Source organism: Marmota flaviventris, chromosome 17 (genome assembly GCF_047511675.1).
Source record: "Marmota flaviventris isolate mMarFla1 chromosome 17, mMarFla1.hap1, whole genome shotgun sequence".
NCBI classification, from domain to species: domain Eukaryota; kingdom Metazoa; phylum Chordata; class Mammalia; order Rodentia; family Sciuridae; genus Marmota; species Marmota flaviventris.
In genome coordinates, this window is record NC_092514.1 from 67,924,102 (window position 1) to 67,942,246 (window position 18,145).

Here is an 18,145-nt window from a genome sequence, read left to right on the forward strand (position 1 = left end):
AGCAAAAAAAAGTATCATTTTTTTCCTCCAGAATCTTTTTTAAAATATTTATTTATTTATTAGTTATAGGTGGATACAATATCTTTATTTTTATATGGTGCTGAGGATCAAACCCGGTGCCTCACGCATGGTAGGCATGCGCTCTACCTCTGAGCCACAACCCCGGCCGGCCCCCCTCCAGAATCTTGATTATGAGAGAAAGAAAGTTTGGATGGTAGCCAAAATGAATTGCTCTGTTCAAGGAAAGGTTTTTTGTTTTTCTTTTTAAATGAAATTTAGAAAGGGAAGTGAAAGGGAAAATGCTGAAAACAAAGGAGAAATCAAGTTACAGATGGAGAGCTTCTTTTTTCAAAGGGGCATGGATAAGTAGGGAGTGGGTCAGAAGCAAGATGAAAGCATAACATTGAAAAGGAGTAGGCTATTTTGTTCTCTATCATAAGAAATAAAGGAAGTTCCAGTGAGAGCTGAGAGAATGTTTAAATACGACGATATAAAGCAAAAGTTTCAACCTTGAGAGTCAAGATATTTTTCTATGAAGAAGGGAGCAAATGTTAAGGGTAGACCAACAGGTGTGCTAAGCAGTTTGAGCAGAGCCTCAGGATTCTAGAAATAGGCATCAACTAGAATGAAAGATTACCTTAGTCATGTGAGGAACTGTGGGTCCTGCTCAAAGTCCTGCTGTGTAGGTAGTGCTACTGAAATTTAAGAATATTTGTAAAATTTTTTCCTAAGTTAATAGCTCAAAACTACATTTCAAAAATTTTCAGTCATTACTTGAAACCAACAATGGATCAGTAAATTATTAAGGGATATGAAACTGATAAATAATGAGACATAAAAACTTCATCAAAAAATGCTTAAAATGAGTAAGGAAAGAAAACATAGTTATCAAACAAGCTGAGTTACTTAAATTCAACTCACCAACATCAACACCAATGGTAATGCAAAATAGCATATAAACTGACACATCCATTGTTAAATTTCATAATAGGTTTGCTATTTATTTCATTATTTTTACCAATGGTAATTTGCTCAGTGCACAAATATGATTTAATATTTTTATTAATATCTGCAAAGTTTGATTTTACAAAGGTCATTAGGTCTATGTATGATAATCTTTTACTCTTGCCTTACTCAATTTTGCTGCCAATGAATTTCTTCTCCTCTTTTGCTAGAGTTGATGTGTAAAGTGATTACATTCCCTGAGCAGAAAGCCTAAATGGAAACCCTGGGAAATTTCAGATCCTTCCCTCTACTAGACCAGGAAATCCACAAGAGTTTTGGCCTTTAATCCTTTCTAACACATATTTGTCTTTCAGATGTTTGATTGAATTAATGTGTGTTAAATTTTGTGACTTTTCTTTTTCTTCATAGAAATCATTTTTTGATTGTTAACATAAGCTCAGTCACTCGGTCATTTTTTAAACTTTCAATGGGAACTGCAAACTAAAATGTATTCAATCATCTAAAAAGATTATTTATACTGAGATTCCATCTCACTGCAGTCAGAATGGCAATCATCAAGAATACAAGCAACAATAAATGTTGACGAGGATGTGGGGAAAAAGGTACATTCATACATTGCTGGTGGGACTCCAAATTGGTGCAACCACTATGGAAAGCAGTATAGAGATTCCATATTGCTAAACCATGAAACCAACCTAGGTGCCTTCAACAGGTAAATGGATAAAGAAACTGTGGAATATATACACAATGGAATATTACTCAGGATTAAAGAAGAATGAAATTATGGCATTTGCTGGTAAATAGATGGAATTGGAGAATATCATGCTAAGTGAAATAAGCCAATCCCAAAGAACCAGAGGTCGAATTTTCTTTGATGTGCGGATGCTAATTCACAATAAGGTAGTGGGGAAAAATAGAGGTATTTTGAACTAGACAGAAGGGAGTTAAAGAAGGGGAGGGGGCATAGGTGTAGGAATGATAGCAGAATGAGTCAGACATTATTACCCTATGTGCATATATGATTACATAACCTTTGCAACTCTACATCATGTACAACCAGAAGAAAGAGAAGTTACACTCCATTTATATATGATGTGTCAAAATGCATTCTACTGTCATGTATAATTAGAACAAATTTTTAAAAACCACCTCACTTCATTAAAAAATAAAAATAAAAGATTGTTTACAATACACAAATCATAAATCTTGTGAACCTACTTGATGAGTACCTTTTGCAAGTTTCCTAGTATACTTGGAGTAAAACTTACAACTGAAGAAGATATAGTGCCAGCTACCTTAAATTTATTATACCTAAATAATATATAGTGTGATTTTAGAATAATTTCTATGCATTCTCAGATTATGCTGATATGAATGTTTTCTTCATAAAGATATGAATAAAATGTTAAGATATAACAAAAATAAACATTGAATTCAAAGAAAAAAATAAATAGTGCAGATGCCAGAAACAAATCAAGTAAACAAAGTTAACTGAATGTGATAGTCCACACCTGTATTTCAGCTACTCAGGTGGCTAAGGCAAGAGGACCACAAGTTCAAGGCCAACCTGGGAAACTTAGGGAAACCCTGTCTCAAAAAAAATAAAAAGGGATAGGATGTAGCTCAGTGAACAAGCACCCTGGGTTCAATCCCTAGTACCACCAAAATAAAAAAGAAAGACAGACAGACAGAAAGAAAGAAAGAAAGAAAGAAAGAAAGAAAGAAAGAAAGAAAGAAAGAAAGAGAAAGGAAGGAGAAAGAAAAATGAAAGAAAACAAAGTTAAAAGAAGATTGCTATTTTAAGCCCAGTAAGTTTTGGAGTGGTATTGAAAAGGCTGATGAATATGCCAGCTAGATTATATTAAATATATTTATTATTATAAATAATTAAGCATAATTCATTATATAGGGATAAGAGATACATATCTTTCCATAAAAAATATGAGACAGCTTTTTTAAATGAATATCTCTGAAAGATCTACTAATAAGAAACCCTTCAAGAAAAAAGAAATCAAACCCAGAAAGAAATAGTTGGATGCTAGAGACTAATCAATATATTTGTAGACTAAATAAATACTTACTGCATAAAATAATGATGACAATGACTAATTTTTCTCAGGGTGGGTGTTGAAGATAGTGAAGATCTATGATATAAAAAAGCAATTACAGCCGGGTGCAGTGACACACACCTGTAATCCCAGCAGCTTGGAAGGCTGAGACAGGAGGATCACAAGTACAGGAGGATCACAAGTTTAAAGCCAGCCTCAGTAACAGAGGAGCTAAGCAAATCAGACTCTAAATAAAATACAAAATAGTGCCAGGGATACGGCTCAGTGATTGAGTGCCCCTGAGTTCAATCCCCTGGTACCAAACAAAACAAAACAATTATAGCAGGGAGAGGCATGATTTGAGCTGAGTACCCTACAAAACATAGTTTAAGATGAGGACAGAGATTCTAGTTAACTTCAAATAACTAATTTAATATAGTAGACACTAGCCCCAGGTGGTGATCTAAATTTAAATTTAATTAAAAAGCCGTAAGATTTAAAATCCAGTTTCTTTAGCTTGGAAGTCATCATTTCTTTCCTTAAAAGAAAAATCTAAGAAAACAGAAAATTGATGTTTCTTGGACCTAAAGAGACTACAGCTTCAGAGCCAATAATAACCCTGAAATCATGGAGACAAGTGAATGCAAAGGACCACACCCAAGATCAGCTTACCTGAGCAGAAGCCACTAGAGTCATAAATTGTTAGGGATGACAGTTTAAGTGGTGATTTTAATTAACTGCTGGAGGCTGTACACATACATTCCTGAAGTCAAAAGTCATGGGATGTCAAGAGTGTCAGGGTGTTACCAGAGGAGAGATAAAGCTATAAGCCTAGAAGGTTCTAGTTCTAGAGATCTGGCACCAAAGTAGGGAGAGAACGGAAGAAATACTCAGGCCTTTCTCTTCTTCCACACTACCATCTCTTTGGCTTCTTCCTAGATCAGCTAAACCCAACTGATATGAATGTATAAGGTACCAACAGCTCCTGAAGAAACAGCAAACTATACATCATTTATCATAGATTTGGAAATATAACTCCTCAGAGGTAATGATGGTACAGGTTGATTATCCCTTATTAGAAATGCTGAGAACCAGAGGGTTTGAGATTTCGGGGGTTTTTTTGTGTCAGATTTTTAAAATATTTGCAAATATATAAAATATATTGGAGATGAGACTCAAGTCTAAGCACAAAATTCACTTATGTTTTATATAAATCTCATGCACTTAGCCTGGAAGCAATTTTGTACAATACTTTTAGTGTGCCTGAGAATTTTGACTGTTATTTGAGGCCAGTAGGAATTTCCCACTAGTATCACCATATTGGTACTCAAAAGTCTTGGATTTTGGAACATTTAGAGTCTCAAGTTTTCAAATAGGTGGTTTTAACCCTACAGGTATAAAATATACAGGTAAAATATTTAATTATATAAAAATCTTATGACATGGATATGGAAAAGTTTGAATAACCTAAACGAACAAGGAATACAAATAACATAAAGTTGAACGAAAACATAAAAACCTGCAACCTTACCATAAATTTGAAAGTAAATTAAATGATTGCAATGGTATGTAAGTAAGTATGTATAACTTTTTAGGAAATTATGTATGCTATATGGTTACAACTGTGTAAAAATGCACTAAGGAAAGAAGGAAATAGTTGGATTTTTGTTTGGAGAAATTGTGGCAATTTTTTATTCAATTATATTTAATTTCTATATTATTTTCCATTATATAAATTTTCCTTATTGAGCATAAAAATATCTTTAAATTATCTGATATGTCACCAGAAAAATAAAGCAGAAAAAAATTTTCAACATTTCAAAAAGTTTTCTTGTGATATACAAAAGGACATAGTTATCTTTAAGGATAAAAATATGTGAAGCTGACATACAGAAGATGTGTGTATATAGATATACTATATGCACATATGCAAAAATAATGGAGAAATGACCTTACAAGAATAGCAAATACCTATAAAACTATTGATGAGGAAGTGAGGGTAATCATAAGAACATCAGATTAGTATTCAAAATTTTAAAATTCTGAACAAATATTATTATAACTCCTCTTGTTTTCAAAAGGTATACTAGAGCTTCTTTTCCAATGTGCATGTTTGTTCATTTTTTTAATTCAAGGGTCTTTTAGTCCTTTTAGTCCTTAACAGTCTTTCCATTACTTTTAAAAGGAATAACTTTTAAATTTATTCATTTATTGACTACACATACAACATATACCTGATCCTGATATCAAATGATCTTTTAAATCATACACACTGCTAATTATTACATAAAATAAATGTTAATAGCACATCAGCCCATTGGGTTTGAGGACTTAGGGTTCATCTGAATAAGAAAGGAGTTTCCATCTCATGGTTGTATCAACTTCTTCATCAACATTTTCAGGCTCTGGCTTCTTAAAAAATTCCAGGAATACCTAAGAGAAGAAAAGAAGGAGAAGGAATAGTCAGGTTGTAAGCTGTCTTCCAAATAAACAGAAAAAAATGCATGTTGCTTGCAAGTAAAATTTACAGAGATGATAGAAAGTCAAATGGCAGACTCACCTTTTCCAGCGTGCACTGAGAGAGGCTATATTCTTCCAGGTTGAAGTTATGTTTAACTGGTGGGAAAAAGGACTAGGTATAGATGCTGACAATTTATTACCAGGATTTTTTCCAAGTCATATGAACTAAATCTGCAAGTTATTAATATAAATATTTTTTTGCAGAAGGATGAAATAATAAACATCATAAAGAGTTAATATAAATGCATACTAAATTCACCTTGATATTAGGGTTTTTTCATACATTGTCTGATAATATGTGTTGTGATATTAGCATATGTGTTTGGGGAACTACACATGTTCCTTTAGGAACTACATCACTGACATATCCTTACTACATAAGGAATATTTTGTTCTTGTTTCACACCCATCTAATACTCCCTTTAGTAGGTTCTGCCACACCAGGTCTCTGCCAGTCTTCTTCACCACAAACTCTGAATGACATCTGTCACTGGATTCACATATTCACATGTTCATGCTTTATCAAGTACAGCCTAAGAATCTCCTACATGAAAGGCGCTCTCAGATGCCAGAAACAGAACAATAAAGAAACAGGCAAAACCCTCTGCCTTTGTATTTGCATCTTAGTGGGGATAATATGGGCATTAATCCATGAACCCTTAAGTATATAACAGAGTAAATTATTATAGTGGCTCTAGAGAAAAAGAAAGCAGATAACTAAATAGGGTGTGCTGGGCACTTTTTTTTAATAGGATGTTCAGGAAGGTCACAGAAATAAGGTGATCGTTGAGCAGAAACCAGAAACAGTGGAGAAGCAGCTTGGATATTTAGGAAGAATTTCAGAATACAAAGTCCTGAGGCAGGAACACTATGTCTGGCAGCATTTAGGAAGAGCCAGGAAGTCCATTGTCTAGAGTGAAAGGAGCACAGCAGAGATTACTTATTATCTCAAGCACAAGGAACCAGGCACAGTTCTAGGTACTCGAAATTAACTTGTTGAATACTCTGAACAACCTGGCAAAGAGGGCACTGATATTATTCCTCATTGTCGAGATGAGCCATCTAGACAGGCAGGTATCAAGCAATTTTTACCTAATGTCTCTTGGGTAGAAAGCAACAGCAGTGGCATGGGAACCAATAAGACTGGCTCTGGACTCTGAACTCTTCACCACTATGCTGTGCTGAGAAATTACACCACACTGGTCTGCTGCTGAGAATGACCCACTTGAAAGCAGAAAAATGATAGCAAGTAGCAAGAGAAATTATGCTCAGTCAGGGAATGGCCTGAGCTATCATTCAAAGCCACAGGAAGGCTGAGAACACCAGCACAGATATGAGGAGGTTGATGGACAAATGGAAGGTTTCTCTATTGCTTTCCTTTTATTAGTGAAATATAAAGCAAGGACATCAACTGAGGGAGGAAAGTGAGAAGGAGGTAGATATGGAAGGAGAAGAGGGGTGAAGCACTCATTAGGACATGTGGTGTGAAGGACTGTGTATAAGTAGGAAAAGCAGGCCACACCAAAGGGCTTTATGAGGGTAATGTTGTGGAGGCCCAGTAAGAATGGTCAAGCATGGCTGTGTGTTTTCACGCAGTTTCCCTTCCTGCACTGCAGATTAACCTCCTTCCAGACAGCTGGATTAATTATTGGTATGATTTGATTGGGAGGGATCCCCTGAAAAACTCATGTGGTAATGCAGAAATATTTAGAGGTGAAATGATTATAAGAGATATAACCTAATCAGTGGATTAATTCATTTGATGGATTATTCACTTGAATGGATTGCTGGGTGGTAATTGTAGTCAGATAGGGTGTGGCCAGAGGAAGTAGGTCACTAGGGGTGTGTCATTGGAGATTATATCTATCCCTGGCTCCTTGCTTTTTGTATTTGCTTCTGGGCTGACACAAGCTGACAGCCCTCCTCCATCAAGCCCTTCCACCATGATGTTCTGCCTCACTGTAGGCCCAGAGCAACGGAATTGGTCCATCATGAACTGAACTTCTGAAACGGTGACCTCAGAATTGAAAATTTCTTCCACTAAATTGTTATTGTCAGGTATTTTGGTCACAGCTATGAAAAGTGACTAACACACCTATCATCATCTACAATTACCATTCTTAAAAATCATGCCCTGCTGGGTCTGTTTAAAAAATATATCATACAACCAATCATCTCCAACTAAATTAAAAGTCTTGATCCTTCAAGACTTTTGTTTAAATATGGTCATTCTTACCTGTTTCTAATTTGTAAAAGGCCTGAGATAGAGGGTAAACATCTGCTATGGGCAGCTTAAAGGTCAACAAGGAAGAAAACCTGGGAACAGGAAAATGTCATCTTCAACTCAGAATCTCCATTGAGGGGAAAGACAAGCATCAAAATAAATACTGCTATTATCACTAACTTCCTTTTTTTAAAACAACATTTTTCTTTTTAAAATAAAAATGATAATTTATCATTCATCAATGGAAAAATTTAATCATTTTTGGTACCTTGCTATTGTAGATTCTTCTAGTAATGATCTGGCATAGTTACATATTATGCTGAGTTTACCCAAACTGTTTACTTGTTACAAAAATATATTCTAAACTTTTCCCTTTGATGAAAGTTCAGACTTGTCACCAGAAAGCTAACTTGTAAACAGAGATTGAAGCTGGGAGAAAGGGACATAAAAGACCTGAAGACTTCACTGGCCTCAAAGGAACAGTCAGAATTGATTTGGGACATCTTGTTTCCATGTACTACTTCTGGTTGCACACTCTCATGCCCTCTTCTCAGCTCTTTCCCAAATAGAGGTTGGTGCTCCCACATGGCCGAAAGGTTGACCACACCCACAGGACAGGCTCCCTACAGACCAGTCCCTGCTCCTTCCATCATACCATCCATGGTCTTCCCATGTATATCAAAACCTCTTGTCTAATCTACGACACCAAAATTCTAAAAACAGGACTGAGTTACATGCCCTGAAGCATACCTTAGATAGTCAATTACATTTGCACTTTGCTAAAATAAAAATAACAATTTTTATATCCTGTTTCTTTGATGTACTTGTCTTAAATTCAGCTCTCACTCAACCATCTTGTCCTCCCCCAATCTCACTCGCGCACTCCCAAGCCTTTTCTAATAAGGAAGAGTCAACAAATCCTTTCCTGAGGTCCCTAACTATGATTTGAAGTGAAATCACAATGAAGTTCTCCCAGAGCAAAAAAGAAACCTGAGGGTAAAGCCCACACCTTTCTTCAAAGTCAGAACCCTTTTCACCTTTCCTGCTGCGCAGCCTGGGGGAAAAGATTCAGAATCTCGGTGTGGATCAAAGGTACTTGAGAAGGCTCCTTCACTTTGAGTTCTAGAATGTAATCTTTGCCAAATTTTCTTTTCAGGTGTTGGATGGAACCAATGCATCTATGGGTAAGAAGGAGAACATGTTGGAAAAAACACTACCACTAACATTTGGATGCAATTCTTCAATTTCCAAGGTAGTGGAAAGGGAAAGGAAAGGCTCCAGCTGCTCACTGCAGTTCTGCCCTTTCCACAGGGATTCTGTGTTAGGTGTCAAGTGCAGGCTCTGGAGTGATACCCACCTCAGCCTTCCAGACACCATGATGGCCACACGGTCACACAGAGCCTCAGCCTCAGCCAGGTAGTGGGTGGTCAAGAGGACACTCTTCTCAGTGTTCTTAACAGCTGCCTGGATTGCCTGCCTGAAGTGATCCAAGACAGTAACAGCATTTAAAACAAAAATACAAAACAACACTGACTGACAGAGAACAAAATAGAGGAGAATTTTTATAGATAATTTTTAAATCTTATCCAGATTCTAATTTAAAAATACCAGGGAAAACTGAATACTATGTTTTGATAACTTAAGGGAAAGTTTTTAATATTTTTAGATATGCTTATCTTATTGTTGTAAAGGTTTTTTAAAAAATTCTCTTTATCTTTTGAAGATACTAACTGAAATATTTATAAAGCAAAAGGGTAAGCTGCCTCATATTTCATTCAAAATACCTGGAAGATAGGGAAAGGAAGTAGAAAAATGTGTATGTGAAAAGTTGGCCTGATATTGATAACTATTGAAACTCAGTGATGGATACAGCAGATTTGTAAATCATTCTTTGTACATTTGCATAAAATTTCCATAACAAAGGAGTTTTTAAAGTTGGAAAAATATTGGATTGTAATAAATATGAAACTATACTGGAAATTTTATTAATCCAAAGAGTAACTCATAGAAAATAAAGTAAGAAGAGGAAAAGACTGAAAAGTTGAATAAACAATTTTATAAATTAAAAGGGGAAGAAAGGAGGGGCTGGAGTTGCAGCTCAGCTGTACAGTGCTTGCCTCACATGTGTGAGGCACTAGGTTTGATTCTCAGCCCCACATATAAATAAGTGAATGAAAGTCCTTCAACAACTTAAACAGTATTTTAAAAGGGGGTACAGAAAGGAAATGATGTCAGTAAATTAACAGTCTCTAGGAAAATAGAGTAGAAGGAGATAATTGTAAACATCTCAAAAATTAAAATATATTCCAAATTAAAATGCCCCAAACTCTAAGACTCCAACAAAATATTTAGGATCTTTTCTAAGCCTAAATACTAGAAAAATATGATGCAGATTTGCAAAATATATGTTTGCTCAATAATATGAATTATCTTTGCTATGGTTTGAATCTTGAATGTCCCCAAAAGCCCATAGGTTAAGGCTTGAACCTAGGGTGGTGCCATTGGGAGGAAGTGGGACCTTTAAGAGGTGGGGCACCTAGTGGGAGTCTTTGTGTCCTTTGCGGCTTGTCTTCCTAAGGAGATTGTGGAACCTCAGCTCCCTTCTTGCTTTCTTGCTTTCTTTGCCCTGGCTTATGAGGTGAGCAGTTTTGCTCAGTCACACGTTTCCACCATGACACGCTGCCTTGCCACAGGCACAAAGCAATGGGGCCAAGTGATCATGCACTGAGCCTCCAAAGAGATGAGCTAAATAAATCTCTTCTCTTCATAAGTTAATTCTCTCAGGTATTTATTATAATGATAGCTGATGAATAACTAACACATGATCTTTCTATTCTTGTGATAAAATAGGTAGGAGAATAACTTTAAAAGGATGAAACGTTTATTTTGGCTCACAGTTTCATAAGTTTCAGTCCATATTCAGTTGGCTCTGTTGCTTTGGGGCCTGTGGCACTGTGGAGAACCATGGCAGGGAGCATGGGATGGAGCAGAGATGACCACCTCATGGTGGCCGGGAAGGACGAAGAGAGACAGGAGAGGCCAGCATCCCAGTATCCCATCCAAGGCCATTCCCCTAATGACCAAACTTTCTTCCCCTAGGTCACACCACTCAATAACATCACAGGTTGGGGACCAAGCCTTCAGGGCCCTTTGGGGGATATTCACGATCCAAACTATAGCAGCAGATTAGGACACAGTCTCCACTGAATCAGACACCAGTAGATTTGAATATTGATTTCCAAGATCAGTTTATAGGCACCACTTCACACAACATTTATACTTATGGCTCTGAGGCTTATGATAATACTCACCAAATCTGTTGCTGCCCTGTTGGATCTATGCCTGTAGAGGGTTCATCCAGAAGCAAGATGGGTGAATTTCCCAGGATGCTCAGCACAAAACATAGCTGCAATGTAGAGAAACACCTCTGTTTGGCTCCATTCCATGCAAGCCCTCAGAAGAACATCAAATATCACATGTACCTTTCTTGTGGTGCCTGATGCTAATTTCTGCACTGGAACATTTAGCTGCTCATACAGGTTGAAAGCATTCACTAGTCTGATAGAAAACAGGATAAATATATAAGGACAATTAGTAATTTCTGGAAAATGCAAGTCTACAATTCTAACAGAACTGAAGGAACATATGGCCATACTATTCTCAAAATGCTAAGTCATGCCCAACACTTTAAGTCATGGTAAAGAAAACAAAACTATTTACTTTGGAACACAATAGTTTTCAACTCAAAAAAAAAAAAAAGAGTTTAAAAAAAAAACTAGAATTCTAGAAATCTGAATGAGAAACTGAAAATGGATGTTTATTCAGTTTCCAGTTTTTTATTAGAAAAACTGAAATGAATGGTTATTCATGATTTCATTAACTTATTCCTTGGCAATAATTTATATAATCATTTTTTTAAATTCCCTCTTTCAGGGATGCAGGAAACCATGTCTTGTCCTTCATTCCTGTTCTACCACCAATGCTCTGAAAAGGTGTAAATGCCTTCCCACTCTCCACTCTTTATTGGTGAGTTCATCATCAATGATACAGCTTCCCTGCCTCTTGGCAAAAAGGAATCGCAGGACCTCTCTGTACCGTGAAATGACAATGGCAGCGTCCTCTTTCTGCAGCCCTTTCACAGTGGCATACACCTCCAGGTGTTCCTTCATTGTCAGGGTGGGCCACAGCACATTCTCCTGAGGACAATACCCCAGGAACTTGACCATGCCATCTCCCTGCTGACCCAGAAATGACTTGCATTCCCCAACTCTCAGTTCCACCTACAAAGGTAAAACAGTTTTAAAAACATGTAGCCTTTTCTCCAGTGGTACAAGTAATCAAAAAACTGACACATAGCTAAAAAATGCCTAAACTGTCAGATCATCAAAGGAATACCCTAGAAATTGCTTCATATTTATTACAGAAAGCATGTACTCTATTAATATAAAATTACATTCTGACATGTAGGGGGCTGGGAGACATAATAAGCTTCAGGGGTTTCCAAGATATTGTGATGAAGAAAAGGTACTTGGTTTCTGGGGACATCCCAACTTCTTTCATAAACCTTTAAATGCCTGGTAAAAGTAATAAAAGAGAAAAAATAAAAATATCTAAAATACAAAAAACTACAGACTTACAATGATATAACCTATATTGATTATGAAATTTCTGTGCTGGGATTAGAAGGCATTTCTTTGCTTCTCAGTACCTGTCCTGCTGTTGGCTTTGTGATCCCAGCTATCATCCTAATAGAAGAACTTTTACCAGCACCATTGGGTCCTAGCAATCCCAAAACTTCACCTGCAAAAAAGAATCAGATTATTAATAGTGGAGGTGAATTCACAGTTTACATAAACCTGTTTCTTCAATGTAATCACATCTGTGCAATAAACCTGTTTATTCAATGTAATCACATCTGTGCAACTGACGGTATCATTTTATAATTTGTAATACATATGTAATCAATGTTGCCAAAACATTAATTCTTGTGATTATATAAAATATTAGCAAAAAGTGTATGAAGTTGATGTCAATACATTTATCTTCATTCACTGAGACATCCTATTTCCATTAATAATGTACCTAAATTGTTTTCTATAGTAGTACAGATATAGTGATTCCTATATATGGGAAGTCAGGGACACTTCATCCCAAATCCAATTGCCCATGTCTAAACTACTGTATCCTTTCTTCCATGCTGATATAAATTCAGGAACAAATAGTAGTCAGCATGTGTATTTTCAAAATATGAATTAAACCATGAAACGGGCCTGCTAAAAGTCCTCCAATTACAGTCCCTAACTTGGAATGAAATATGAATTTCTAACTGTTTTAAAAAGCTTATCCCACGCACCCCACCCATTGTTTGATTTCATCCCTTCTATTCTCAGATGCACCCACTGGCCTCTCTGAGACTCAAATTCTCCTGCTATGTTGATATGAGTCCCTGCCCTTACATTTTCCTCTACCTGGGTACACTTATCTCTTAATGTTTGCATGGCTCACACCTTCTTATCACCAGATCTGACTTTAATGTCACTGCCCCAAAATGTCTTCCCTGACCCTATTCAAACACTGCTCCACATCACATGTCATTTCAAATATTTCAGTTTTCCACATTAACTTACTAGATACCTGACACTTTTCTTTGTAAGTTATTTTTATTTATGAATCCTCTTCTAAGATGTAAAACTTGCTGGGGGAGAAAATTTGCCTACTTTCTTCATAATTCCATTTCCAGATCCTAAAATGACCCCTGGTACACTTAAAAAGCATGTCTAATAAATGAGTGAATGAAGGCCTTTGCAAATTAAAGAATGCTGACAGAATAGATGTTCAGTGGCTATTTCCAAATACAACAGTCAATTCAAAATGTGGTTACGTCAAACCTTTTTTCACACAGAAAGAGATATTTCTTGCTGCTATTTTCTTCTTCCTCTTTGAAAAGCAACTTTTCCTCTGGCCTGCATACTCTTTGTGTAGACAGCTGGCAATTATTACTGGATTCTAGAAAAGATAACAGCATGATGTGTTGTTATGATCTTCCTGCTAGGACCTTTCATGAATTATGTCATAGACAAGACCATATTTTGAAAGAGTAATCCATAATGTTTATTACAAATGTAATATGCATTCATTAGCATGAATAGTGTCCTATTTCTAAATAGACTGAGAAAATATGAATTTCATGGAACACAACTCATGACCTTGCCAGAACAGAGTGGCCAAGCTCATGGAAACATCACGACCTCCAATTCACAGAATGAAAGACTAACCCTTAAAATCTTAATCTCCACTTAGTATTTTATAACAAATCTCACATTAATTATTCAACTCAAGAAGATTTGTTCAGTTTTAAAATGCAAGCACTAATTGTCAAAACTCATTTTCTCAAAAGAAGAATAAAATCATTATGTTTTGTGTTCTTTTATCTTCCAAAGAAGTGTCTGCATATTTAAGGATTAAAAACACACCAAACTCCAAACATTCAAAATGAAAACCAGCATATGGAACTCTAAGTTGGATACTTCTTGGGTATTTCCAATAATATATGCTTTATTTCTTGCTTTTCTACCTCATTTATGTTTGAAGTGGTCAGGGCACTTGATGCTCTCATTCTTTCTGCTTGAACATCTTCATCTTCATCTTCATCTACATGTATTTCTGGATTAGGTGGAACATTTTGAATTTGTGGGGAGATTCTGGAGAAAAATTGAAATGTTACATGTGGTTCTCCACTTGTCAAAGACATATCAAAAGTCAGTGTTTCAGCCAGATGTGGTGGTGCATGCCTGTAATTCCAGCAGTTCAGGAGGCTGAGGCAGGAGGATTGAGAATTCAAAGCCAACCTCAGCAACTCAACAAGGCCTTAAGCAACTCAGCAAGACCCTGTCTCTAAATAAAATATAAAAAGGACTGGAGATGTGACTCAGTGGTTAAGCACCCCTGAATTCAATCCCTGGTACCAAAAGAAAAAAAAAGTCAGTGTCCCTGTAATTTTCCAAGTGTCCTTTCTTTTATTAGACTGGTGGTGATTATAACTGCCAGTGTTTCTTCTGCTTTGCTGAGAACTCCCGTCCCACTAGCCAGAATCCATCTCTTCCAGTAAGTGGATTTGACCTTTCAAACTCATCAGCAAATACTGCTCCTTCCTCTTGACAATGCAACTCATTCTCATGCCTCTGCTTGCTCTCAGCCCATCTTCATCAGGCCCATTGTGTCAACATCTTTCACTGTTCAGTCTTTCCAGAGCCCTCCACTTGTGAAATACTATGAACTACTTTGCTAAATCAATGCATCCTACCTAGTCTGTTCAAGAGTGCACACTCTTGGATGGGCTAATGGTGTGTTTGGGTGCTCGTCATATTTTTGAGAAACTAAAGTCTCCCTCAGCAGCTTAGAGGCCAAGTTCTCCCAGAACTCTGAATTCCTGGCAGTAAACCAGAAATCCATTGATCATAATGCCAAACATCATACTGCTTAGATTGTACACATAAATCCATAATCACAAGCTGATAGTATAGCCACCATCTAGGAATATTAAAGTATGATATCAAATATGAAATTAAAAATATCCCAACCTGAAAACAGGATCTTTTCGTATTACTTTCTGTCCACATTTTAGTTCCATGCATCTTAGAATAAACACCAATAGCAAAGCCTGGACATAAGGCTAAGAGACAAGAAAAGAGTTTTATTTAACATCAGTTCAGAAATGTAACTTAAACATTCATGTGAAATTGGTGGTGTTTGTCAGGTAACATTGTTGTGAATTCTTATAAGTCAGTGGGGAAACCTAGTTATTCAGTCACAATCTGTCTCAGTGAACCTGCCTCCTTTGTTCTGCTCACAACCCATATTCAATCTGTCAGTAAATTCTGCCTGCTTCATCCTCAAAATTATTCATAAGTCAACTACTTCTCACCCCTACTGTGTTATTCCTACCTGGGTCATTATTATTTGTCATCTGGATAATTACAACATGTTCCCACCTGGTCTCTCTCAGCTCCTCTTAACCTAAACATCCCTTCTCACCAGTCACCAGAGCTATTCTTCAATATGTAAGTCTGATTGTACCGCATTGCCTAAGACCCTTCAGACTCCTCCATCACTCAAAGTAGTGTTGGTGTCCTTAGAGTGGCCCAGACTGCTCTGTGTGGCCCCTTCTCCCAACTCTACACTTGTTCCACTGCCTCTGTGACTATCTCTCCTATGACTCTGCCCCTCGATTGCTCTGCTAAACCACACTGGCCTCCCAGATGACCCTGGGACAAACAAAGGTCACTCCTGCCATCTCCTGGAATGTTCTTCTCCAAGCCTTTCCTGGCCACCTGTCTAACACAGTATGTATAATTTAATTAGGTTATCACCTATATACTTCACCCAAATATAAAGTAGAACAGGGATGTCTATGTGTTTGTTTACACCTAGAAAAGTACTGACACAGAGTATTTAAAGATAGTAGTTTTTCTCAATCTAAATTTGCCAATGTAATAATTTTTCCCTTTCAGTCTATTCAACTTTTCCTCTTTCATCTGTAATTCAAAAGATTAAATTTATATTGTATCTGTATTTTTTACAATCTTTCTCAAATTTAATGGGGGCAGTAAACAGGAGAAGCAAAAATTAATTTTATGTTGAATTCTTGTCTTATTCATTCTAGTCATGCATATAAGAAGTAATTCTAAGGTTTAAGATCATATCCAAATGTAATTGATTTATCTAAGACTATATTTAAAATACTTTCAGATCTGGCATATCCCAGACAAGATTAAATAGTTATAGTAAATGACAGCCATTCAAAAGAATATGTAGTAAGGTAATAAGGTCCTCTTACTATTAGGCACACTAGAAGATCAACAGCACTCAGGTGAAATATGAATTCTTGAAATTCTTCATAGTACTCCTCTGCTCTCTGAAAAGGCAAAAAAAAAGGGATGGGGGATAAATGAAAGTTCATCATCTTTACAATTTTCACTTAAATAATATGAAATTTCACAGATTGACTATTTTCTCATTTATCTCAATTCCTCTATGTACATTGGTGACAAATTCCCTGCACAGAAACAGGGGAGTCTCCTATTCAAGTCTTGCTGTTTCTCAATGAGCAGGCAATCTCCTCTCTTCCAATTAAAAAAAAAAAAAAAAACTCTTGGTTTAAAACCAAAACATTTGCCAAAAGCCCATTGAAAGAAAGGCAGAGAGAGGTGTAGGGATTGTGAAAATTTCTGGGAGTTGAGATACCTGTCTTAAGTGTCCCATGGAAGCCTGTTCACAGGGTTACTTCTCCCCACATGGTGACCATTTCCCATCATAATAAATAGCACTATCATGTTATTCTTTCTTCATCAGTCAATTCATTCATAGAGTAACTCATTCCTCCTAATATGTGATAGATCTAGATTAATGGATTTCCCCTTGCTGGTTTCTACTTGTATTTTTTTTAAGGTTCAGATTTTTTTTTTAATTTTTTATTGTTGGTTGTTCAAAACATTACATAGTTCTTGATATATCATATTTCACACTTTGATTCAAGTGGGTTATGAACTCCCATTTTTACCCCGTATACAGATTGCAGAATCACATCAGTTACACATCCATTGATTTACATGTTGCCATACTAGTGTCTGTTGTATTCTGCTGCCTTTCCTATCCTCTACTATCCCCCCTCCCCTCCTCTCCCCTCGCCTCTTCTCTCTCTACTTGTATTTTAAAAGCAAAATGCTTTAAGCAAAGGGCTGAGTTTACAGTCAAGAACTCCAGATATCCCTCAGTTGATGGAGAAGTATTTTTGTTCTGATGCCTTTGCTTCCCTTTGCAGAACATGCTTACTCCCTGCCTCACTCCCTGACACATTAACTCTTAATTATCCTTTAGGAATGTATGGAAACATCAAGTCCCCAGGAGAATTTTGACTTTCCAGAGCACATTGGCTGAACTTTGCATGTTCTCCCTTGGCCCTCTGCCCTTCTCCTTTGTAACCTTTAAGTTTGTTGTGTTCACTTTCTGGAAGTTGATCTTTGTCTCCTCTAAACTCTGAAAGAAAGGACTATGGGATCTTGTTCATCAGGTGTCCTAATGCTTAGCAGAATAGTGTTTGATACCTGTTTTTGAATACCTAGATGGTATGGTGCATGAATTTATCCTCAGAGTGGATAATGAATACCCATTGACCCAGAGAGCTCTTTTAAATCTGATGTTAGATTTCAATAGCATTTAATGGGGCATATATTTTTGCAAAGTGCATAGGAGAAGGCTTTTTTAACAGCTTTATGAGGATCAATTTTCATGCCATAATATTTACCCATTTTAAGTGCACAACTCCAGGATGTTTTGTAAGTTTACAAAGCTGTGGAGAATCATACTTCAAGTTTAGAACATTTTAGTC

The 18,145-nt window shown here is 36.5% G+C and overlaps 1 protein-coding gene across 3 annotated transcripts in view; it reads right to left on the reverse strand.

Annotated features, from left to right (window-relative positions):
• The window catches only part of LOC114101288 (ATP-binding cassette sub-family A member 6-like), a 59,176-nt gene that overhangs the window by 1,598 nt on the left and 39,433 nt on the right, over positions 1-18,145 (reverse strand). The window contains exons 28-40 of one of the 3 annotated variants that reach the window (XR_011705122.1): positions 16,595-16,672; positions 15,339-15,430; positions 14,333-14,459; positions 13,647-13,764; positions 12,467-12,558; positions 11,854-12,038; positions 11,241-11,316; positions 11,070-11,164; positions 9,116-9,235; positions 8,796-8,936; positions 7,771-7,850; positions 5,575-5,630; positions 638-5,447 (exon numbers count right to left, since the gene is read on the reverse strand). Coding sequence is in view for 2 of the 3 variants with exons in the window: in XM_071603794.1 (XP_071459895.1) it covers positions 5,346-5,447; positions 5,575-5,630; positions 7,771-7,850; positions 8,796-8,936; positions 9,116-9,235; positions 11,070-11,164; positions 11,241-11,316; positions 11,854-12,038; positions 12,467-12,558; positions 13,647-13,764; positions 14,333-14,459; positions 15,339-15,430; positions 16,595-16,672 (1,362 nt within the window). In the remaining variant the exon portion in view is untranslated. Of the gene's footprint in view, positions 1-51; positions 5,448-5,574; positions 5,631-7,766; positions 7,851-8,767; positions 8,937-9,115; positions 9,236-11,069; positions 11,165-11,240; positions 11,317-11,853; positions 12,039-12,466; positions 12,559-13,646; positions 13,765-14,332; positions 14,460-15,338; positions 15,431-16,594; positions 16,673-18,145 lie in introns of those variants that run through there. The other 2 variants (XM_071603794.1, XM_071603795.1) reach the window with 2 other exon arrangements.